Source organism: Lipotes vexillifer, unplaced genomic scaffold, assembly GCF_000442215.2.
Source record: "Lipotes vexillifer unplaced genomic scaffold, Lipotes_vexillifer_v1.1 scaffold6, whole genome shotgun sequence".
Lineage (NCBI taxonomy): Eukaryota > Metazoa > Chordata > Mammalia > Artiodactyla > Lipotidae > Lipotes > Lipotes vexillifer.
Genome location: NW_006799037.1, coordinates 1,298,554 through 1,322,557, shown reverse-complemented (window position 1 = coordinate 1,322,557; position 24,004 = coordinate 1,298,554). Strand labels below are relative to the sequence as shown.

The window sequence follows — 24,004 nt, the reverse complement described above, 5'->3', positions numbered from 1 at the left end:
ATTTTATACGTCCTGTAAAACCAGGAGGTGGGCCATCACTATTTTACAGAGAGGAAACCGAGGCTCAGTGGCTTTTCTAAGATTTCAAAGATGGACAGTCAGTGTGGACATACTAACATTTCTCATCCTAAACTGCATAGATTTTCCGATAAGTATTGCAATTTTCAGTCATAAGAAAGGCAATTATTGACTGACTCGGAGCTCTCAGAAGGAAAGCTGTGGACATGTGTGGAGACTCCAAGCACGCCGGGAATTTGGTAGTGGGGCCCATTTTAGGATTAAAGTAGGAAGTGGGGGAATGAAAGGCTTCCCTGTCTGGGGGGATCAAGTGATTAAAAAGGTGTTCACAGATTCTAAACCTAAGATTCAGAAGGTGAAAGGTCTTCCGCCACTTTCATGAGGTGGTTTAAAACCCAGGTGGTTTAGAAGGTTCCTCCATGACACTACCTCCTCCTCCTCTTCTTCCTTCTCTCGCCACCCTCCTCCTCCTCGCCTTCTTGCTCGCTACCGCTGCCCTTCCTTCGCCTCTTCTTCTTGGCTAGAGGCAGGTCATCATCGGTGTCATCGTTGACAAACTCATCAAACTCTCCACCCTTCTTGCACCGCTGAAACCCAAACAAGACCACAGTCATTGCTTTCCTGGCTCGTGGAATGTGGGTGGAATGCTAAGGTATGAAAGAGGCCACCTCCCATCAGTCCTCTAAGTCAGAGGTCTCTGACCCCCGGGCCATGGCCCGGTACTGGTCCGTGGCCTGTTAGGAACCGGGCTGCACAGCAGGGGGTGAGTGGCGGGCGAGCGAGCGAAGCTTCATCTGCCGCTCCCCGTCGCGCCCCATCGCTCGCATTACCGCCTGAACCAACACCTCCCCCCCACCCCTCCCCACTGCCACCATCCATGGAAAAATTGTCTCTTCCACGAAACCGGTCCCTGCTGCCAAAAAGGCTGGGGACCGCTGCTCTAAGTCACGTGGAAGAAGTGCACGGTGAGGTCCATACTTTAAAAACTGCTAACTGGGATGAATGCCTCAGGTAGCAAAAATCATCAACTACAAAGTTGCTACAAGGTAAACTGTGCTCAGCTAACAGTGAAATGCATTTCTAAATACTGGATACCATTTAAAGCAGTCTCTGTTGGAAAACTAACTTTTAGCAAAGGAGGAAGCCAAAGCTCAGGACTAAGTACTGAGTGAATTTAACCAATTAGCTTTGTTTCTAACTGGAGTCATATCTTACCCGTCCACCACTGCCACCTCTTTTCTTTTCTTTTGTTGCTTCAGTCTCTCCAGTAAACATAAGAATATTTTTGGTCTTCTCTACGTACTGGGCCCGCTGTTCCAAAAGTTTCTTTTGCTCTTCTTTTTCTCTGAGACGTTTCTCTTCCTATGAGGAAAAAGAGTAGGAAGAAACCTCATCACAATGTTCTTATGACAAAAAAAATCATGGCTACCATCAGAAGAACTTCTTTTTCAACATACAAAGTGTATGTATGTACACCTTTAATTCTAGTATAACTGCAAACACAATACATACCTGTTCTTTGAGAAGTTTCTGCCTTAACAGTTCTTTCTCTTGTTCTTGTTTGGCCCGCAATTCCCTTTCTTCTTCGTCCTGTTTGCGTGCCCTGGCCACGTGGTACTGGGCCTGGCTCAGTAAGTCAGAGCATTGCCTAGAACAATCCAAATTTAGAGAAATATGTATGTAGCTAGTATACTTTTTATTAAAAAACTCATAGAACATCTGTATTCCTTATACACATTTAAAAGTTTGAAGCAGGATCATTAGGTGATACCTATGGGAAGTCTTTTTTTTTTTTTTTTGAATTCTTCAGCCCTTTTCTTTTTTTAAATTTTTATTTTATCTTATTTTTTTGGCTGCTTTGGGTCTTTGTTGCTGTGCACAGGCTTTCTCTAGTTGTGGCGAGCAGGGGCTACTATTCGTTGCGGTGCGCGGGTTTCTCATTGCAGTGGTTTCTCTTGTTGTGGAACATGGGCTCTAGGCACGTGGGCTTCGTAGCTGTGGCATGTGGGCTCAGTAGTTGTGGCTCACGGGCTCAGTAGTTGTGGCACATGGGCTTAGTTGCTCCGCGGCATGTGGGATCTTCCCAGACCAGGGATCGAACCTGTGTCCCCTGCACTGGCAAGCGGATTCTTAACTGCTGCACCACCAGGGAGTCTTAATTAGGAAAATTAACTTAGTTTCTCAGAAGCCAATACTGTCAACTATGTTAAGTTTGCAAATTATAACCGTCCTCCCAAAGCACAGCTAAAAAGATTCCCAACACTATCTTTACATGTGACAGATTCAGGAATCGTGTCTTGATTCTGACTACATAGCTGACATTAGTGAAACAGAAAAGTATTTTCCCATACAACTTAAGTACTTGAACTTTGCCATATTCCCTGAAAGGACCCTTAGGAAAAAGCCTTGGTCCAGGTTGGAGTGTCCCAGAGAGGAGTGTGAAAGACTGACCTCTGGAAGGTCAGAAACCCGTTCACTACTGTGTCACTCTCCCAGTCCACACTGCTATCACTGCCTCACCCAGAGTTACCTTCCATAAACAGTACATTACCTGGCTTCTGTAGCAGCAAGGGCCAAATCAAATCTCATTTTATCTCCAACTTTACTCAAGTAACTGAAATATCTAAATAGAATGAGAAAATAAAATACTTTACTTAAAAAAAAATTAATGAAATAGACCCTTTAGATTTTTAATCTGTTCTTAAAAAAACAGTCTGAGAGGAGGCTTACGTACTGACTGAAACTTAATGAATACTTAATACTTAAATGAATGTATGCATGAAGGGCTGTCATCTCAATAGGAAAAATATATATACAACTCACTTAAAAAAGGACTCTCATCAATATACCACCCAATATTAGTAAGTTCATGATGATAAAGTTACAGTTAACGGTATCAGTAAATTCACAAACAAAAATCAATTCCAGCAATGAATATTTACTAAACACCAAATTTACTAAATATGTCAGCATGGAGGTTAGGAGGCTTAAGCCATGAAAGCACTTACAATCTACTAGGCAAGGCAAGGAATACTTAAACAAGAATTCAAATACGGCTGGACAAAACCTGAAGAGATGTCAGGTTTTAATTTTACCATACACTGAATTACTAAATAAGTAATGTAAGGTTACATAAATTTTGAGCTGAGCTGAATAAATTTATTCAATATTTAAGAGGAAAGGTCTTAATCTCAGCTTAAGTAAAACTAATATCACATAAAAAGACACTAGTATAACAAGTAAAACCAGCGTTAAGTGGAGTCTAAAAATTTCAAGTGTGTAAAATGCTGGGTCATATTATCGACAGGTCAATGAAAAATCTAGGGCAAGTTTGCAAAGCCAGCCAGTCAGTTCTAGGGGTCGGACTACATGATCCAATTCTACCAGGATCCTGGCTACGGTTGGGTGCCACCTGGTGGAAGCTGTCTGCTTTGGCTTAAAAATCGCTGGAATGATTCTAATAGAGAATGATTCTCTTTTGAGCCATGTGGGTTTAAAGAAACAAAGCGTTTCATAGGTTGTTCCTACAAAATCTTACCTGTGTGCAAGCTCCAGTTCTTTCACAGCATTGAGTACTTCCTTCAGATTACTCTTTTCATCTTTCAGGACAGAGGTAGCTAATCTTTGCAGGACCAAAGCCACATTAAACATAAGAACTGTATCACTGGGTGCCACGTGTCTGGCCTATAAACAAAAACAGAGCAAATCTTTCATATGGTATAATGACATGAAAAGGATTTCAGTCAAATAGTGTTAGGTGTGTAAGCATGCGTAAAACAGGATAAAAGTACAATATGCAGCATAGAGTTGAGGGCTCTTTTTTACCTTCAGCAGAGTCTGTTTGCATTCCTGTAACTTGCCACACTTGAAGAGGGCCCGGGCCAAATAGAGCACAACTTCAGTGTTCTGGTGCTTATAGAACTTTCTGAGGCAGTTTTCATACTACAATAAAAGAAAACGTTAATTAAAACACAACAAGGATTAAATGATATTGTCATTTTGTGACAAAATTTCAAGCGGTTTTAAAACTATGTGAAAAGGTATTTTGTCTTTTGAATGGTTAATTTCAAAGACTAATTTGAGAATGATATTTTACACTCACCAGCATACATTTTTCACAAGAGAAAAACCTGACAAGAAAAATTACATAATAGAAATAGTGCTTCCATTTGAAATTTCGACCAACACTGAAAGGTTAAACAGATTGGGAGGTCTTTTTTTTGTATCTTCAGCAATACTATCTAGGCTCACTGACAACTTATTAGAAGTCATACACCTGGCTCCTAAGGTGCTCTACCACCTTTCTTTAGGACTGGTGGAACCTACTGGCAACGAGAATGATAAGTCTCACTGTTCTCGCTGTTAATTTCTTAGTAAAACCAATATAGCAATACTGGTATTAATTTTGCTGTGAACTTACCACTTTCTGACCATGGACCATATCTTATCATAGGTAAGTTCTTTTTTGTGGAAGATGGTTAGACAGTTTTTCCCTGAATATCCCTAGAAATTAATTTGCAGATCAAGAAGGCCCACCTCCAAAAACACAACCTCTGAGACTACCATATGCAATCTGGGTTCTGTAAGTCCCTGTGACCAGGACTTTCCAATATTCTGAATACAGTAATACCCATCCTTTTCAGAAAAACGGTTAACCACTTCCCAGAACCTATCTTCTTTTTTTTTTAAAATTACTTATTTATTTATTTTTGGCTGCATTGGGTCTTCCTTGCTGCTCGCGGGCTTTCTCTACTTGTAGCAAGAGGGGGCTACTCCTGGTTGCGGTGCGCGGGCTTCTCATGGTGGTGGCTTCTCTTGTTGTGGAGCGTGGGCTCTAGGCGTGCAGCCTTCAGTAGTTGTGGCTCGCGGGCTCTAGGGTGCAGGCTCAGTAGTTGTGGCTCACAGGCTTAGCTGCTCCGCGGCGTGTGGGATCTTCTCAGACCAGGGCTCGAACCAGTGTTCCCTGAATTGGCAGGCAGATTCTTAACCACTGCACCACCAGGGAAGCCCAGAGCCTGTCTTCTAACTTTGGTCAGAAACCTGTTTTTTCTGACCATAATAATTCCCCCATAAGAGCATTTTTACTTTTTACTATACAAAAGATGCTAAGCATGACTCTTTTACTTCAAGTTCAAGTAATCAACAAATATGAAAAGCATAATAAAATTCTATAGCCATGGGCTCTCCTGGTGGTGCAGTGGTTAAGAATCCACCTGCCAATTCAGGGGACACAGGTTCGAGCTTGGATCCGGGAAGATTCCACATGCCACGGAGCAACTGAGCCCATGCACCACAACTACTGAGCCCACATGCCACAGCTACTGAAGCCCACATGCCTAGAGCCTGTGCTCTGCAACAAGAGAAGCCACCGCAGCGAGAAGCCCACACACTGCAACAAAGAGTAGCCTCCGCTCGCCGCAACTAGAGAAAGCCTGCGCAGAGCAACAAAGACCCAATGCAGCCAAAAATAAATAAATTAAAAAAAATAATTCTATAACCATGAAAACTTATCCCCATGGAGTTTCATTTTAAATGTCATTTAACCTTCCTGAAACTCATTTCTGTCATCTGAGAAGTAAGAGGGTAAAACAAGCAAACGGATATTAAATCCCACTAACTTCTGGGTACTTACTGCTATGCGAGGCAAACTAGTACCAAGTATGGTGCCAAGTATTTTTCATTCTGGATGCTCAAAAAATTCTATGAGATTAAGGTACAATTATTTCTGTTTTATAGATATGAAAACTGGCTCAGAGAAGATGTCCTTTGTCCAAGACATGCAATTAAAGGTGGAACCAGGACTCACATCTCTGTCTGGACACCAAAGACTGGCCTTAACCATATATAATTATAAGCCTCTGAATAGACACAGTGTCGTAAGAGATAGCACCCAGCTCCAAGGCAGGACCAGAATGGTTAAGGAAACAAGTGCTCAACAATGAACACAAAATAAAAATATCTTGAAAAATAGACATTACCATCTGAACGGCGCTGATATATTGCTTTTGTTCCACGTAGATGTGTGCTAGGTTCAACCACACATCACTGATATCTGCCGTTGCTTCTCTTACTTGGGCAAATACATCACGAGCTTCACGGAAATATCCTTTGTGGGCCAAAACAGCTCCTAAAGTTATAAAAAGGTTCACAGAATTAGAATTTTCTAATTGTAGCCAGAAAAACAACTAGAGAGAAATTCTGATCTATAAACATCCCTCCAAAAGCATTCATTTCACAAATTATTATGGATATCCAAACTGTATAATTACCTATGCCATTAGCAGCATACAGATTCTTTGCATCATTTCTGAGTACTTGTTTGTAGATGGCCAGAGCACGATCTTGATGACGCTTTTCCTATAAAAAGATACAAACATTATAAAAAAAATTCAAACAAGAATCAAATAAGTATCAATTTTGTTTTAAAGAGATGAAAAAAGATTACCTTTTCTCTGTCTCGGGTGGGCTGATGCAAAGTTTGGAGCCAGACGTTGCCAAGGGCCAGCATAGAATAAGTGTCACTCTGAGTAGCTGGTTGTTTTAATATCCTCTCGAATTTCTTCTGGCCTGGACCCCATTCTTGTTTTGCCAAATGAAGATTACCAATCAAAGACCAAGCATCCGGATGGTCCTAAAAACACACGTATAAAAAGTAGCAAAATCTGGGGCTTCCCTGGTGGCGCAGTGGTTGAGAGTCCGCCTGCTGATGCGGGGGGGCGCGGGTTTGTGTCCCAGTCTGGGGGGATCCCGCGTGCCGCGGAGCGGCTGGGCCCTTGGGCCGTGGCCGCTGGGCCTGCGCGTCCGGAGCCTGTGCTCCGCCGCGGGAGAGACCACAGCGGTGAGAGGCCCGCGTACCGCAAAAAAAAAAAAAAAAAAAAAAAAAAAGAAGCAAAATCTGTAATTTGGATTCAGAGACATCAATCATCTTTCCATAACAGCTGATTACTGGAGAGGTTTACAAAACATTTACAACGTTTTTCAAACTGAGAGTTGAGATGGATCAGTGACTTGTAACATCAATTTAGTGTTTAGTTATCACCATAAGAAATGCAACAGAATGGAATACAGTAAAAATGTCAACGTACTGCCTATGGAAAGAGCACAAAATGATCTGTAAAACTTTGATTTCAGTTGTCTGTATACACACGTGTGTATGTACTAGGTTGTAGTGTGAAATCTATTTCTTACCATGGGCCACAATCAAAACGTTTAGATGACTTCTATACCCTTTAGTATCTTTAACAAGTAAATGAAAAAAACAGGGAGATGCCAAGTCTAGAAATATGATAGCCATTAAAAGGAAAAATTGATTTACTGGGGGGAAATGGTGAAATAATTATTTTTCAAATCTAAGAGTTAATATTACCAACCTGATTAATCTGAAGAGCTTCCTTAAACCAATCTGAAGCCTCATAAAAATTTCCTTTATCTCTAGCCATGGCTCCTAGGCGCAGATAGCCTGAAAATATACAAGTTTTCATGTTTAAAATATTAGCTATAAAGTAGAATCATAATTTTAAAGTCATACTTTTGAAACAATTGTTTTTCATTAATACATTAATAATGAACAGAAAAGTCCCACAGGTGAAACTATATCAAGCATCAATATAACTAATTAATAACCTAATAAATTGAAGAGCAACTCTGCAACCATCAAGTCTTCCTGTTTGAAATCTCAGATTATCTCTTCCACTCCATTCCCCAGGCTAGCACCCTGGACCAAGTCACCATCTCAAGTTAAGTTATTTTAAAAGCTTAGCATTGTTCTGTTTCCAATTTCTCTCTGATGCACAGCACTGTGCTTAGCATATGGCACTACAGTGAAAGCACAGACTACTAGGGATTACTTGTTAGAAAACCTGGGCTCTAACTGCGGCTCTTCCACCTAAAAAAAGTGCCATACAAATGTTGTTATTTTCTCCAAAAAATGTCACTCTCTCCAGCAATCAACAATGGCTTACTACTGCCTATCAACTCAGTTCAAATTTAGCCTGACATTCAACTAAAATCTTATTTATTTTAAATCACTTTTGCATCCATAACAGTACGACAGGGGCCAAATTGCTAGCCCCTAATTTGACCAGAGTCAAAACATCACAGCTTTAGGTTCTTTTAAGGGAAGTACAGCTTATAAAATATTTTTAGTTAAAAACTTACCAAATTTCACATTGTCTAGGTTGTAAAAACTCAACGTAGGACATTTTTAGTAATAATTATTTCCAGGAAAAGCACTGTTCTTTCTATTATAAACATTGCAAAATGTTTATATGAATTCAAAGCAGGACCCATCATAAAGATAAACCCATTACCAAATATGCCAAGGAGTTGTTAAAAGCCTAATAAAGGTAGCTGACCCACTGAAGATGGCCTAGTCTATAAAATATGGTCCAACTGGTTTTTAGTTGTTTCTTTTTGTTTCTAGCATAAATTTAACTGAAGCTGCATCTTTTTTTCTTTTTTTCTTTTTTTTTTAAGGCCACAAATTTGCCTTGAAGAAAAGGGGGCAGGCATATAACCTTCAAAACTGTTCAACTTTTTTTTTTCGTCGTACCGCAGCTGCACTGCGGGGCTTACAGGATCTTAGTTCCCTGACCAGGGATCAAATCCAGGCTCCCTGTAGTGGAAGCATGGAGTTCTAACCACTGGACCGCAAGGGAATTTCCTAAAACTGTTTACTACTGGTTCTAAGAAATACTTTTTTCAGGCTAAATTTTTTGCTGCTGTTGTGGACATTTTAATACACATAAAAAAAGTTTAAAATTCCTACAGTCAACATAATTAGGATGTTCCCGTAAGATGTTTTTATATAGTTTTTCTGCTTCATGGAATTCACACATCGCCTCATACAGCCTGGCTAAATTGTATGATGTTGTAACAGAAATGGCATTGTAATAATGTTCATCATGCTCAGCTTCTGCCTTTGCACGATCCAATGATGCCAAGAAGTATTTCTAGGAGAAAGAAAAAAAATTACATTGTTAAAAGACTTGGTTGATACATAGGAAAAAGTGTGCATTGAACTTGATAGTATAAAAGAAGGGAATATTTCTACATTCCTACCTTTGCCTCTCCCAGATTTCCAAGCCTGAAATGGAGGGCACCCACGTTATTCAGAATCTCTGGGGGGACATCGGCCTGCACTTTCTCCTGAAGGATCCGTGTCGCTGTTCCATAGGCTGACAGGGCACCCTGTATTTTCATGGTGGACAGAATAAAGTGTAAGTGAAAATGAGAGGAAGAGAAACACTGCATTAGGCTTACCAAAAACTCATCAGGTAGCAGATGGAAAACATGGCTAAATACCTGTATATCGGTCTGTTCTAAGATTTGTGCCAACTCAATCCAAGCTTCAACGTCATCAGGATATTGTTCTGTGACCTTCTTCAAATGGCCCTGGGATGAAAGAGATCATTAAGCTAAAGCATTACAACTATAGGGCATGACATTGAAATGTGGTGGCTACTCTACCCTGTTTGATAAGTCAAATGTTAGTTCAACTACAACAAACTCAGCTAACAAAACTGTGTCCATCATATTTCTACTAGCAATAACAAGAAATGAGGAATGCGCATCTAGAGATAGCTAACAGAAAATAAAATTTTTAGATTTTTAAAACATACCTTGGCGATATCTCGTTTGTCTTGGTCTTCTGAGGCGGCATATAGAGAGCCAAGAATTTTCATAGTTTCATAATTATTAGGATAAGCTTTCAAGACTTTCTCAAAGCACTGCGATGCATTCTCTTTGTCACCTCGATAAATGTACATTTGTCCCAAACCAAAAAAAGGCAGCACAAAAGAGGATGAGGCAAACTGTGTGGCTTGATAGTAGTACTGGAAAGCTTGGTCATAATCTTCCTAAAAAATGGAATAAAACAAGGCCGACAATATGTACAAAAGTTTTTAAATGATTTGGAAAACCATTAAAGAATTAGATATTTAGAGAGGGTGTAAAGTTAACTTACCTGGACGTGGAATGATCTAGCCAACTGATAGCAACTTTCTGCTTGCATGGCCTCCACTTCTGTATTATGGAATGCATGGAGAGCCAAGTGCTGGACTTTACTGTAATCCTGAACAAGGAAGATCCAAAACTCAACTGAGTGAACCCAAACAACTCTACCAGTCTCAGTCATAAGGCTTCCCCAAATTTCACTTTTAAAATTTGTTCATTGAATGAACAATAGCAGCACTGTATCCAGAATTACAAATCATTTTCCTCATTCCCCTTGCTGATAAATTCAGGGAAGATGGGAACGAACAGTTGTACAGTGCTTAACATTTCCCCAGTACTATTACTTCATTTAATCCCCACAACAATCCTCTGAGGCATTAGTCCCTATTTTTGTGATGAGAAAACCCAAGAGAGGTTAAGTCCTTTATTAACAGTAATGGAAGCAGTTACAATTTATTGAGAACTATTATATCCAAAGCCCTCTGCTAGGTATAATACTTATATTAGTTCTAAGCTTAATCAACCTCCCTGCAAAGTGTGTCATTATTACCATTTTACTGATGGGAAAATAAACACTTAAAGAAGTAAAGTTTGTCATCTAAGGTGAAAAGTTAGAATCTCCATTTAGTGGGTTTTTTTTTTTTTTCAGACTCCAAGGCTATGTTCTATCACATGAGGGTAGCAAGTGCCAGCACTTGGACTTGTACTCAGCTCTATTTGAATGCATAGGTCATGACCTTTCTATTAGGCCTGACTTTCCTTTGGATTAGTCTCCCAAGTGTCTCAAAGTCAGAGTTCATACATCAGGGGTAGAAACAACTTTCCAGTTTTAATAGGAATGTGTTTTATTCATTTGACTAGAAATCTGGTCTGAAGTAGAGTTTTTGTTTGGTCAATGACCACTTTTGACATTTTTTTTTTTTACATTAGAAATAATAATGGGATTGCAGCTTTTATCAGGAACTGAGTATTTCACATTAGATAAGTATTTAATATGCATATTACGTTTAATCCTAACTACCATCCCTCACATCCTATACAGTAGGTATCATTACTATTTTATAAGTGAGGCAATTAAAGTTTAGGGAAATTATTAGTTTATTTGCCCAAAGCAACAGAACTATATACAATGGTGATGCCAGAATTTGAACCAAGTGATTCAAACTCCACACTTTTAATTACATGACACAGCCTTTTGGCTTAATTTATATACTGTTCACTGGAATGAGTGTATGGAAATACCCTGCCTACCTTCTAGGGCTGTTGTAATGACAAACTGAGAAAACATATGTAAACGTGCTCTGTAAACCTTAAAGACATATATCCAGTGCAAGACGACCTCATGACACCTGGCACAGTGCTGATCACAGATCAGGTGTTCAGTAACACTCAAATATACGGGCTTGATTTACATATTTCACCTATGTAATCTTTTCTTTTTTTTTTCTTTTTTTTTTTTTGCTGTACGCGGGCCTCTCACTGCTTTTTTTTTTTTTTTTTTTTTTTGCTGTACGCGGGCCTCTCACTGCTGTGGCCTCTCCCATCGAGGAGCACAGGCTCCAGACGTGCAGGCTCAGCGGCCATGGCCCACGGGCCCAGCCGCTCTGCGGCATGTGGGATCCTCCCGGACCGGGGCACGATCCCGCGTCCCCTGGATCGGCAGGCAGACTCTCAACCACTGCGCCACCAGGGAAGTCCATCACTATGTAATCTTTAAGGTTCTGAATATACTGATTGTTCTCAGTAGAAGCAAGTCTTTATCTTCTGCAGTGGAAGGGTGACTAGCATTGAAAATTAAAAACTGAATTATTCTCATTTGGTTCAAGGAAGCTGTCCCAACTGCTCTGAGCACTGACTACTAGATATGCCCTCAAACATTTAGAATCATCCATCCTCTGTTTTTGTGCTGTTGCTGTTTTTCCAGTAAAAACCAAACTAACTTGTGTAACTGTTTTATCTTAAACAGTAACACTTCATTTACATATGAGATACATTTCCATCCTCTCCTTAAGTAGTTGCCTTTTAGTACTAAAACAGCTATAGCATAAAGCTTAATTAATAATTCATTATGAAAGGGGAGTATGCTTCTACAGCCAGAGAGAGTAAAGCATCATGGTGAATAGCTGTGTGACCTCAGGCTATTAACTCTTGCTTCCACTACATCCACAAAATGAGGAAAATATTACCTACCTCATAGGATTATTTTGAATATCATATAAATTCATAGCATGCACTTTTAACAGTACTTGGCATTTTACAAGCATACGATGCATATTAATAGCAACAATAACAGCAACACAGCATCTATTACTAATAAGGATTGATGCAGTTTCGTGAACTCTTACCTAAACTGCTATTTATTAAAGTTCTTGGTATAATTTAGTACCTGGTTTAAAAATGACTGATTGAACTCATGCTTACTAACTATTTAAAAACTTTTTTAGTATTTGAGAAACCTAGAATGCCACTGCTTCTACAGAGTTAGTGGCAACTTAAAAAATTATATCACGATCAACATGTGAAAATAAACAAGCAAAAATTTCACCATATGCTACACTTACTAAACTACTAAGACCATTTCATAGATCTGTGCCTGTCTTCTTTCAGCTACCTAGTGACCTTCTTCTAAAAACATAGTTCAAGAGCTTTCTCATTCTTGGTGATGAAAACTCTCCTTAATTACTTCCTCTTTCATTTCTTTACCACAGCAGGGCAGAGACCTTTATTTTTACATTTACATTTGTTCCCATATCTGTGTTTTCTATGAAACAACTCCTTGAGCGCAGAAACCACATCTTACTGAACTCCACATCCCTATTGCAATGTTGGGTACAGTATACAGGGTCAATAATTATTAAATGAATGAATGAATGAATGAACAAACATACCCAGATACCAATTAGTATCCCCAGATACTAATCCAAACTCTAACTTGAAAAAAGCCTCCAATTTGATTCAAATTTCTTTCCAAGTTAAAAAGATAAAGTATCACCTGCAGTACAGAAAAACAAAAATCAAGATTTAAAATTAAACAACTTTAATAAATGATTTCTCCTACCTTTTTGAAGAAAAAGTGATTTGCCAAGTGGTTCAGTACCATAGGGTTGCTAGGATCAATAGTATAGGCTCTGGAAAGAAGCTGGACACCATTTTTGATGGAATCAGCCTAAAAGAAAAACAATGATGGCAGGGTTGAGTGAAATATTACTTAAATAGCACTTTTTCAAAGTTTCCTTTATAGTTGAAGAAATAAGATTATACAAATCTAAGTTCAGATAGCAAAATATAGCTCTTGTTTTAGTTAACTTTCATCAGGGATTAAAAAATTTCCAACAGTGATGGTGAGAATGAAAATTGGCATAGCCACTGTGGGAAACAGTATGAAGGTTTCTCAAAAAACTAAAAACAGAACTACCATATGACCCAGCAATTCCACTCCTGGGTATATATCTGAAAAAAACAAAACCACTAATTCGAAATGATACATGTACCCCAAAGTTCATAGCAAGATATGGAAACTGCCAAGATAATGGAAACAACCTAAGTATCCATTAACAGATGAATGGATAAAGAAGATATGGTATATATATATAATGGAATACTACTCAGCCATAAAAAAGAATGAAATTTTGCCATTTGCAGCAACATGGATGGACCTGGAAGGCATTATGCTAACTGAAGTAAGTCAGAGAAAGATATATAATGTATGATATCACTTATATGTGGAATCTAAAAAATACAACAAACTAGTGAATATAACAAAAAAGAAGCAGCCTCACAGATATAGAGAACAAACTACTGGTTACCAGTGGGGGGGAAGGGGGGAGGGGCAATAAAGGGGTGGGAAAGTGGGAGGTACAAACTACTGGGTGTAAGATAGGCTCAAGGATGTACTGTACAACATGGGGAATATAGGTAAGATTTTGTAATAACTGCAAATGGAAAGTAATCTTTAAAAATTAAAGAAAAAATAATAAAAATAAATTCAAATAGTGAGGTAAACTTTTAGAATTTAGCTTTCTTAACAAACTTAACTGCAGAAACACTGCCACTGGAAAGCATTTCCTACCCTTTGAAATTGGGTGCATGTAGTAAATATACTTGATATCACTGTCCTAAATAATTTACTGCTGAGGCAAATAATAGAAAAGACTCCAAAAGATTGTATTTTTTAACAGCTCTGTTGAGATATAATTCAATATATAATTCAATACTATTCACCTGACAAATCAGTCAGGAACTAGACAGTTTTTTCACTCACATACCTCTTTATTGTTGAGTTCTAGAACAGCCAGTCCCACCAATGCTCCCACACATTTGGAATTGAGTTCCAGGGCTCTGCTGAATGCCAGACGAGCCTTCTCCAATTTGTTAAGTTTGACAAAGCAATGGCCCATTCCTAAACGAACTTCCGCTACAAAAATAAAATCAAGTCATTCAGTCTGTCAAACTAGGGCATTTTTAGGATTAAAATTTTTTTAAATGCTTAAACATTCTCTATTTATGAGTTGCAAAAATCGCAGAATTAACCTCAGTATAACTACACTATAAAATCTTCGGGTGTATCACAAACTTGGTTTCACTGGAGGTCAGAGCATATACCACTCTCCCCTCACACCTCCCAACACTTACCCCCTCATCAAGGATACCTTTCTCACCATAGAACAGAACACCTGTAATAGTGGTATTTTTCTTGTCTTCCAACGCTCCTGGCTACACTGTACCTTCATTATCTAATTTTTAAAGAGCAATTTTTAAACAGAGAACAAAAAGCTTCATTAAGCCCTTAAATATAGTGACTGACTACATGCACATCTGCAGAGCTATGCTTATAAATGCTTCCCAATTTCAAAGTCATGCCAAAACACAACCATGTTTCTAAGGATAACCTCTCCACTGCTCACTAGATCCTACCCCTTCTCATCTAAGGACACTGCTCCTGCAACCCTGCCCTATTTTTCCCACATCATCAAATTTTCCCTCTCAACTAGATCATTCTCATCCATATACATCCTCGCATCTTAAAAAAATCCCCTCCTGATTCCATTTCCCTTTCCAGTTGTCAATTCATTCCTACTCTTCCCTAGATAGTAAAACTCCTTGAAAGATCTACATTTGCTGCCTCCCAATTCCCTTCCTTCCCTTTTCTCTCTTGACTCCACCCCAATGAGTATCTCACCTCCACCATTCCAGTAAAACTGCTTTATCAAGGTCACTAATGATTTGTATGCTGCCAAATCCAATGACCAACTTTCATTCCCTATTTTACTTGGCCTAACAACAGAATTTGACACTGACACCCTCTCCTTCTGGAAACATTTTACATTTGACTTCAAAATTTGCTAAATGAATGAGATTTTGGAAAGAAAAATAGTATAGGGCAAAAAGATTATATTATGATCTACTATGCAGCTTTTGAATCAAATATCAATATTTTAAGTTGGATCATACACAGCCTAGACTTACAGTTTTTCTCTTACCTGGACATCCTGGGTTAGTTCGCAAGGCTTTCTTATAGTAAGCGAGAGCTCCTCTGTAATCCTTCTTGTTGAATGAAATGCAAGCTTTACCTGTAATGATTTTTAAAAATAAACATGCACTTATTAAAGAACACAAGTCTCATATGCTCTCTACTAACTCACCTAAATCAAATATATCTCTCAGTAAGAAATACTTGAAAATAGCAAAAATGATTTCATATCTAAACTTGTTTTCCATGAGGGTATATTAATCTATGCCTATAAATAGAACGGTACTATATTATGTTAAATGTTATAAAATAATTAAAGTAGCTTAGAGTTGTCCAAATAGATTGTTTATTGACGCTTTAGAAGTGTATAACAAATTATGCTTAACTGGTATATATCTTATTTCTGTAATTTCAACAGAAACAATGATCTATTGTAATAGTTTTATTTTTAATAAGGTAAAGCTCTTCTACGTTGCTGCCCAGCCCAGTTACTAAGGAGTCATCAACAAAGAAATACATTCTAGGCACAGATGAAAAATATAGATTCCTAAGATGGTTGCCAAAAATGACTTACCAAGAAGGGCTGGAATATTATTCGGAGACTGGTTGAGTACGAAATGAAATTGTGCATCAGCCTGATCCATTTTGTCACCTTCAAGTAGGCAGAAGCAGGCTCTTCCCAACAAATGGTTCTGAAAAAGTAATGCATCATCTTAGACTTGACTTTATCCAGGACTAACCACAATTTAACACAAATGTGTAACATGAAAATGAAAACCATATAGGAAGGAAGCGGATCATCACACAAATTCCTCTATCACTGTAATGTGTTTAAACTACCAGTAAAAAATTCTTAATTGCAAACTGAGGAACTATCCCAAAATGCAAGTTGTCTGTGCCAGGAACGATGACAAAAAGAAAAGTTCAAACTCCTTAAAATATGCTTGAAGTTCACCTGAGGATGTTGGAATTACCAACTCAACATGTGGATAAGTTTCACATGCTAAATTTGCTCATATTCCTTCAACAGTACCAGAACCAAAGAAATTTCTACTTTATTAAGGAACACTTCTTTTTGACTATTCTTATCAACTATGTTATTTTAAGAAAAACTGAAAGAAAATCTGTTGCCTATTATACACATTTGACTTTCATGTGGTATTTTTTTCCCTTTCATAAATTCAAAGATATCTGATTTCATTTACCTGATCATACATAATAATTTTATCTGCCATCGTATACAATAGGGTTGCCTGTGTAATAAGATCTTTCTTGTTGTCCTTATTCTTCTCCTTCCGAGCCTGTTGTACATAATAGGCTGCCAATGTATCCAAGCAAGTCATCTGGTCTTTTTCATGGTCTCTATAGTCCAAATTGCCATCTATACGCGCTGCTTCCAACAACTTTACAAACTCTTCTGTTTTTCCTTGCTTGTAGTATTCCAGCTATAAGGTAAAGAATCAAACTAGAATTACTGGAGGATATGTCAATACAAAAAGTTGTACACAAATGTTTATAGCAGCTTTATGTGTAATAGCCCCAAACTGGAAACAACTAAATTGTTGAGCAAAAGGTGAATGGACAAACTGTGGTCTATCTGTATAATGGCTACTGCTCGGCAGTAAAAAGGAGCTATTGGGTACATGCTACAACATGGATAAATCTCAAACTAATCTTTAGTGACAAAAAGCAGATCAGGGGTTGCCTGGGCACTGTGGAGGGGCAAGGGAGAGGTGGGAGGAAAGTTTTAGGGGTGATAGATATATTCGTTATCTTGATTGTGGTGATGATTTCACAGGTGTACATATATGCTAAAAATTCTCAAATGGTACATGTGAAATATGTGCAGTTTACTATAGATGAATTATACCTAATAAAGCTGTTTAAAAAATTATAATTACTACAAATGCTTCCATCTTCTTACCTAGCAATAGCTGATTTCAGACTAAATCAGAGCCCAAGAGAGAAAGCAATAGTGAGAGGGTATAAAGAATTCCAAACAGAAAACTTGGGTTCCAGTGATAGATCCATCGAAAACTGTCTATGACTTCGGGTCTGCTGAGTAACTTCCCTGGGTATCTGTTTCATTTATTAATAATAAAAGGAATATCCACCATTAATTAACCCCTTACTGTGGGCCACAAACAATGCCAGGAGCTTCATATACATTATCTCTAATCTGTGCAACCACCCTTAAGGTGAGCGCTAACAACCCCCTATTTTAGATGAGGAAATAGGCTCAGAAGGTAGATCATTTGTCTAGTTAGTAGCCGAGTTGGAATTTGAACAAAGGACTCTCTAATCCCAAAGCCTACATTCTTTCTAGTGTAACAACCTACAGCCCACAATGCTTTATGAATTTATTTTACTACAGGTTCCATGCTAACCCTCCAAGACTTCAATTTTCATGTAAGTGCTGTTAAAGGAGGCATTTGTACTAAAAAAATACTAAGTTCCCTTCTGGTTTTAAAAAATATGTGACAAGCATTAATGTCTTGTTCTCCAAAGACTAGGAAAACTTAGCACTTCAAGTCAGGAGGGCACTGCTTGTCACTGAAAGTATCTCTCTGTAAATCCATAACTAAGAAACTCTTTAAGAGTTAGGCTTAAAAAAAAAAAAAAAAAAAAAGAGGCTTGAGCACTGGACACAAGCCTGATTCCAGATCTACTTCTCTGACCCTTCAAGGTCAGAGGCCTCCTGTGTATCTTTACATGAAAGGGACCTGTGACAAACTTGCTTAGGAATAATGATCAAAGTATTTACTATATTTTATTCATAATCATTTACTACAATGTTCCCACAAAAAAGAAACATCATTATGCAGCTGGTGCTAGGGAGGGTAGAGGGTGTTAGATTGTTTAAATTGTGGCACCTCGTTTTTTCTCAGTTTATCTACAAACCATAAGCCAGTCTTCACTGAGTAATCACTAAATAATCAAATGCTCAATATAGAGTACTCTTTAACTTAAATGAATTCTGCTTTCACCAACATATACTAATTTACCAGAGACCAACACATCACTTAGTAAACTTGCCTTTAATACAATTAACTTCCATATACATGGTACTATATCTATCATTCACCGAAGCTGGCTATTACTGTAACTGAAAACAGAACCACGTATTTTTTCCAGTCAACATATAAAAAATATTTGTTACATGAATACTCACCGCCAAAGCAATCCATATGTGCAATTGTGTGTGTTCCTGTTTCAGAATACTGATAACTTCATCTCCCTCCGGTAACTGATCGAAGTCAAGTTCAATGACCTAAAATACAAAACGTAGGTTTTAACTCTTATTTTTCTTTTTAAAATTCACATTTCTTCTTTGACTGCTGCTTTCCTAAAGATACATCAGTATGGTTATACATAGGATTTGTGTTCACTTTCAATAGGGCTGAACAAGCATACATTAAGAAACGTTTAAGAAGCGTATGCCAAATACGTTATATGGTAATATTAAAGCATAGCAAACAAACCCTGCTATTTGTCCTCAAATCACTAGAACTATAAAATGCTACGAAAGCTTTTCTTACTGAAAAAACTAAAAGGAAACTCTGCGTAACGTATAACGCAGGTAAAGTACAGATAAACACCCCAGAGACTCATGCCACAGACTCTGAGACTCGGTCTGACAACTTTTTTATTTTTTATTTTTGGCTGCACTGGGTCTTTTGTTGCTGCATGCGGCCTTTCCCTAGCTGTGGGGAGTGGGGTCTACTCTTCATTGCGGTGTGCGTGGGCCTCTCCTTGCGGTGGCTTCTCTTGTGCCTAGAGCACAGGCTCTAGGCATGTGGGCTTCAGCAGCTGTGGCTCACAGTCTCTAGAGCGCAGGATCAGTAGTTGTGGCATGTGGGTTCTAGAGCACAGGCTCAGTAGTTGTGGCACACGGGCTCAGTTGCTCCGCAGCATGTGGGATCTTCCCGGACCAGGGCTTGAACCCGTGTCCCCTGCATTGGCAGACGGATTCTTAACCACTGTGCCACCAGGGAAGTCCCGGTCTGACAACTTGAGAAGCACAGTCCTAGAGGCAATGCCAAGTTGAGTGCCACAGTACACACTAATCATGGAGGCATCATTTGTGTCACACACACTCCTGAATGTGGCACAAAAATAACAGTAGGAAAATGTTCTGGAATTAGATAGTGGTGATGGTTACACTACTAAAAGCCACTGGATTTTACAGTAAGTGAAATATATCTCAATATCGGACCTCAATCAAAAGTAAGAGTACGAGATATCCAATAAGATAACATCAATTCTGAGGACTTTACTCAGACAAGCCATAGGCCACCCATAAAAGAGGCGACAGGAAGGGAAATGGGGTTAATTCTATCAGCACACTGCAGCGGCTATTATCTTGGGGTCTCTATTTCGTTGATGGAGCCTTGTGTGGCAGATGTGGTGCACCATGACACTCGAGTTTCTAAGGGAGGAAGAGCGACATCCTATATATTCCCAGGGAGAGACACTTAGTTTGAGTAGCAGAGAGAACACAGTGACATCTGCGCCCACCTCTGCGATCTATGAGGTGCCTTACATTTTATCAGGCACTGTCACACCCCTGCGCTCCTGAATTAGGAAAAGAGCAGAGTACTGTCAAATACGGACAGGTTGGTGGGGAACTTTCAAGAACTCCTTCTCGGGGTGGCTTCGAGGTTGCGCGGACCTGATGTTCCCAGCCTGGGAGGGCGCTGGGGCTGGGGAAAGACGTGATCGGAGCTTCGGCCGGGTAGTTGGATCTGGGGAGACGGTGCTCTCGCTTCGGAAACGAAGTCGAGAGAAAGGGGGAGGGGGAGATCTCCAAGTTCAAGGTCCCCACCCTCCCCCATTCTCTACACTTACCTCGTCAGTGTCCCGGAGGGGAATCTCAATGGAGCCCCGCGACATGGCGAGATCAGAAGGCGAGCGGGCGTTCGGCCCCGCCGCTCCGCAGCTGGTGCTCCTGGCTTCTGGCTCGTCCAGAGGCTAGCGGCGGCTCGGGCTCCGGTCGTGACTGCCGCCCCGCGGCGCAGCCGAAGCTCGGGCTTCTCCTTCCCGTCAGCAGCTCAAACAACGAACAGCAGACGGCGACCGGCAACTTCCGGCAGCCCCGCCCCCTGCCCCGGAAACTTTCCCCGCGGGAGGGCCTGTCCGATGGGAGGGTTCCTTCTGTGGCTCAGGTTCTCCGACTTTAGGAGGAGCCTATCAATAGGATAAGTCTTTGCAGGTGAATTTTTAAATTGTGCTTTTCCTTGTCATTTATTAAAATAAGGCTTGTTTCTGAAGTAGTAGGACATCTGATCATTAGTAAAACATTTTAGGCTTATAATTTGTCATTTTTCTGGGCAGTTGTTTTATGATCTATGTCATAGTTTCTTCTAGGAGTTTTTTTTTTCCCTTATCCCTTCCCCACCTCTAGGGTTTTTGTTTTTGTTTTTGTTTTTGCGGTACGCGGGCCTCTCACTGCTGTGGCCTATCGCGTTGCGGGGCACAGGCTCCGGACGCGCAGGCTCAGCGGCCATGGCCCACGGGCCCAGCCGCTCCGCGGCATGTGGGACCTTCCCGGACCGGGGCACGAACCCGTGTTCCCTGCATCGGCAGGCGGACTCTCAACCACTGCGCCACCAGGGAAGCCCCACCTCTAGGTTTTAGATGAACTTTCATCTTTAAAACATGAGCTTATTTTCAGGAATTTAAAACTATATAAAATGCTCCCTTAGGTAAGAACTGGGAATGTGAAGATTAACTGAACTAATTTGATTGTCAGTAAAAAAAACTATGATAGAAATCTTAGTTCTGGCAAATTAGAATAACCAGAAAATCCTCTTGCTATAAACACCTAGATATGCTGAATTAAAAAACAACAAGAACAGCATAGCATAGCATGTCCTTGTAAATACATAGCTGAGAGATCTACTAATCTGAATAACAGAAATTGAAGCCTGTACTACGACTACCCAGATAGTGGTGGGTACAAGCAGGATTCTGTTTTCTATTACTGCAGGGCATTGAGTTTTAATGCTCACACAGGGACAGAGTTAGAGGCTTTGGGTTCATGCTAGAAGCCTTAAAAGGCTATTCCCTACATAAAAGGGGGTAAGGAAAAAAATCCCTAAAGAAAAAGAATACCACCAATACAGGTAATAGTCTGGCCTCAGGATATAAAAGTTGCAGCTGGTGATGGGAGACGAGTCGGGTGGGAGAGGGGTGGGAGAACTTCCCTGGTGGTCCAGTGGTTAAAACTCCACACTTCCAAGGGAGGGGGCACGGGTTCGATTCCTGGTCAGGGGACTAGCATCTCACATGCCACCCGTCTCGGCCAAAAAAAAAGAGAGACGTTGCAACCATGGGTCTGTATATCAGGTATGTTGGGTGTTGGACATTTCCCACTTGGTCTGGGAATTCCCAAGACAAGAAATTAGCACAGGAATTATCCCTAAGTGTGCGGTATCTCTGGCATGTTTGGGCAAGTTACTTGATACTTTTGATTGATTGGTCCTTACTTCCCCTAGTGGGAATTAAATAATGGTGACTAAGAGGTATTGAATGTTTACTTGTTTCAGCACTTTACCTGCCAAAACTCATTTAATCTTCAGAACAGCCCTATGACATGGATACAGTAATCTGCCAATGGTGTGAGGCCATGGGGGGTGGTCATATCTGTCTCCTGAGATCGTCATGGAAATAAGATGAGGTGTAAAGTGATAGGCCAATACTCATGTGACTTTACTTTGGAAACTGCAACCAACTCTCTATCCCTTGGAGTTTGCTCACTTCAGATAGGACACACACTCTCAAACTCTTCACTTCCTCTCTTTCTTTTTGTCCCCAAAGGTAGGAAGCACAAGATCCCTTCTTATTTTAAGGATTTTATTATTGATCCTTGTTGAAGGAAGGAAAGAATATGGGCTTTGAAGTGGCTTTGAAAGATGGGTAGGATTTGAGTAGGCAGAATGTGGGAAGCGTTTCAAGCAAAAATCTTAATGGCAAGAATTACACTCTTTAAAGGCCAGTGACGAATACATCCCAGCATTAAAACTTACCAATTCTTCGACATCCATCATGTGTCTGTCGACAAATATTCAATTAGCAATCAAGTTAAGAAGAAGAAAGAGGATGTTATTTAAGCCAAACTGAGGATTATAACCCATGAGACAAACTCTCAGAAGCTCTGAGAACTGTTCCACCTGTTAGAAGTCGAAGGCACAGTCATATAGCAATACGTTTTCAAGACAAATACATCAAAATGATACACTGATATTTTACCTAAAGTTCACCAAAGATACATAGTCCAGATAAACATGTACAAATCGAGCTGTTAAGTCACTATGACCACCTACAGATTTGGGAAGAAATGTGAATCTTCTGAGAAGTTATGTTGCTAGCATCAGAAGAAAGAAAAAAAGTTGATGTTTAGCGTCGAGTAGGCATTCCCATCTTTGAGGAGCTCTGGTTAACGTGTAATGCAGATGCACACTGCACGTTACGGAGGGAGGGAGGAGGCCCAAATGGACAGAAAGAATTTTATGTTTAAATGTTCTCATCCTGCCTTAAAATATAAATTTTATTTTATCGTGTCCCATCTCCTCCAGGAAACCTTCCTTGTTAATATCATTCAAGAATCTGTTGCCTGTTTGTCTTATTGTCTCCAAAAATAGCTTGGCATTGAACTATATTCAGTTTGGAAGACAGTATATATCACAGTATACTTATTTATTTTTTTTACATTTAAAGAAATTGAAGTATAGTTGACTTACAATGTTGTGCTAATTTCTGCTGTACACCTAGAGGGGTGGGATAGGGAGGGTGGGAGAGAGGCGCAAGAGGGAGGGGATATGGGGATATATGTATACATATAGCTGCTTCACTTTGTTATACAGAAGAAACTAACACAATGTAAAGCAATTATACTCCAATAAAGATGTAAAAAAAAATTTCTTCTGTACAGCAAAGTGATTCAGTTACACATATATATACATTTTTAAAATATTCTTTTCCATTATGGTTTATCACAGAATATTGAATATAGTTCCCTGTGCTGTACAGTAGGACCTTGTTGTTTATCCATTCTATATATAATAGCTTACATCTGCTAATCCCAGCCTCCCACTCCATCCCTCCCCCGACCCCCTCCCCCTTGGCAACCACAAGTCTGTTCTCTAAGTCTGTATATCACAGTATATTTAAAATACCTATTTTTTTAAAGTAAACAATCTCAAATTTGTATTGTCTTCATAATAAAACAAAATAAACTCAGAACTGGGGTCACTTGGCCCTTTCTTTTTTTATCTCCTCCCAGCACAAAGTGCTTATTACACCTCTTGATAGCCAGCATTCTCTTAGATCTGCAGTTGGGCTCAACATGTTCAAGCCTCAGCACAATCATCTTTGTAGTTTTAGCCTTTTTCTGGAAAATGACTTAGTCTGGCCACCATAGCCACTCTGCTTCCTGTCATAATGCTGCTTTCCCTAGGCATACAGAGAATCCTTGACCTTCTTATACTGTGTGACTTTGTGGGGTTGGTGCCTGCCACACTTCTTGCAGAAAGTCCAGCCGGTTTTAGGAACGTTCACCAT

General features: G+C 39.6%; 1 protein-coding gene and 1 pseudogene across 1 annotated transcript in view; both read right to left on the bottom strand.

Moving 5' to 3' along the window:
• CTR9 (CTR9 component of Paf1/RNA polymerase II complex) overlaps positions 1 to 20,502 on the bottom strand; it is a 24,792-nt gene extending 4,290 nt beyond the window's left edge. The window contains exons 1-22 of the mRNA XM_007471401.1: positions 20,291 to 20,502; positions 18,615 to 18,713; positions 16,648 to 16,887; positions 16,017 to 16,134; positions 15,453 to 15,542; positions 14,238 to 14,386; positions 13,031 to 13,138; positions 9,983 to 10,090; positions 9,639 to 9,875; positions 9,322 to 9,411; positions 9,079 to 9,207; positions 8,786 to 8,969; positions 7,389 to 7,477; positions 6,464 to 6,649; positions 6,288 to 6,375; positions 5,997 to 6,145; positions 3,844 to 3,960; positions 3,557 to 3,702; positions 2,570 to 2,641; positions 1,531 to 1,666; positions 1,234 to 1,380; positions 448 to 605 (exon numbers count right to left, since the gene is read on the bottom strand). Of these exons, the coding sequence (XP_007471463.1) occupies positions 448 to 605; positions 1,234 to 1,380; positions 1,531 to 1,666; positions 2,570 to 2,641; positions 3,557 to 3,702; positions 3,844 to 3,960; positions 5,997 to 6,145; positions 6,288 to 6,375; positions 6,464 to 6,649; positions 7,389 to 7,477; positions 8,786 to 8,969; positions 9,079 to 9,207; positions 9,322 to 9,411; positions 9,639 to 9,875; positions 9,983 to 10,090; positions 13,031 to 13,138; positions 14,238 to 14,386; positions 15,453 to 15,542; positions 16,017 to 16,134; positions 16,648 to 16,887; positions 18,615 to 18,713; positions 20,291 to 20,335 (2,885 nt within the window). The 5' untranslated portion in view covers positions 20,336 to 20,502. The remainder of the gene's footprint in view (positions 1 to 447; positions 606 to 1,233; positions 1,381 to 1,530; positions 1,667 to 2,569; positions 2,642 to 3,556; positions 3,703 to 3,843; positions 3,961 to 5,996; positions 6,146 to 6,287; positions 6,376 to 6,463; positions 6,650 to 7,388; positions 7,478 to 8,785; positions 8,970 to 9,078; positions 9,208 to 9,321; positions 9,412 to 9,638; positions 9,876 to 9,982; positions 10,091 to 13,030; positions 13,139 to 14,237; positions 14,387 to 15,452; positions 15,543 to 16,016; positions 16,135 to 16,647; positions 16,888 to 18,614; positions 18,714 to 20,290) is intronic.
• Positions 20,343 to 24,004, bottom strand: LOC103074487 (60S ribosomal protein L36a-like; annotated as a pseudogene).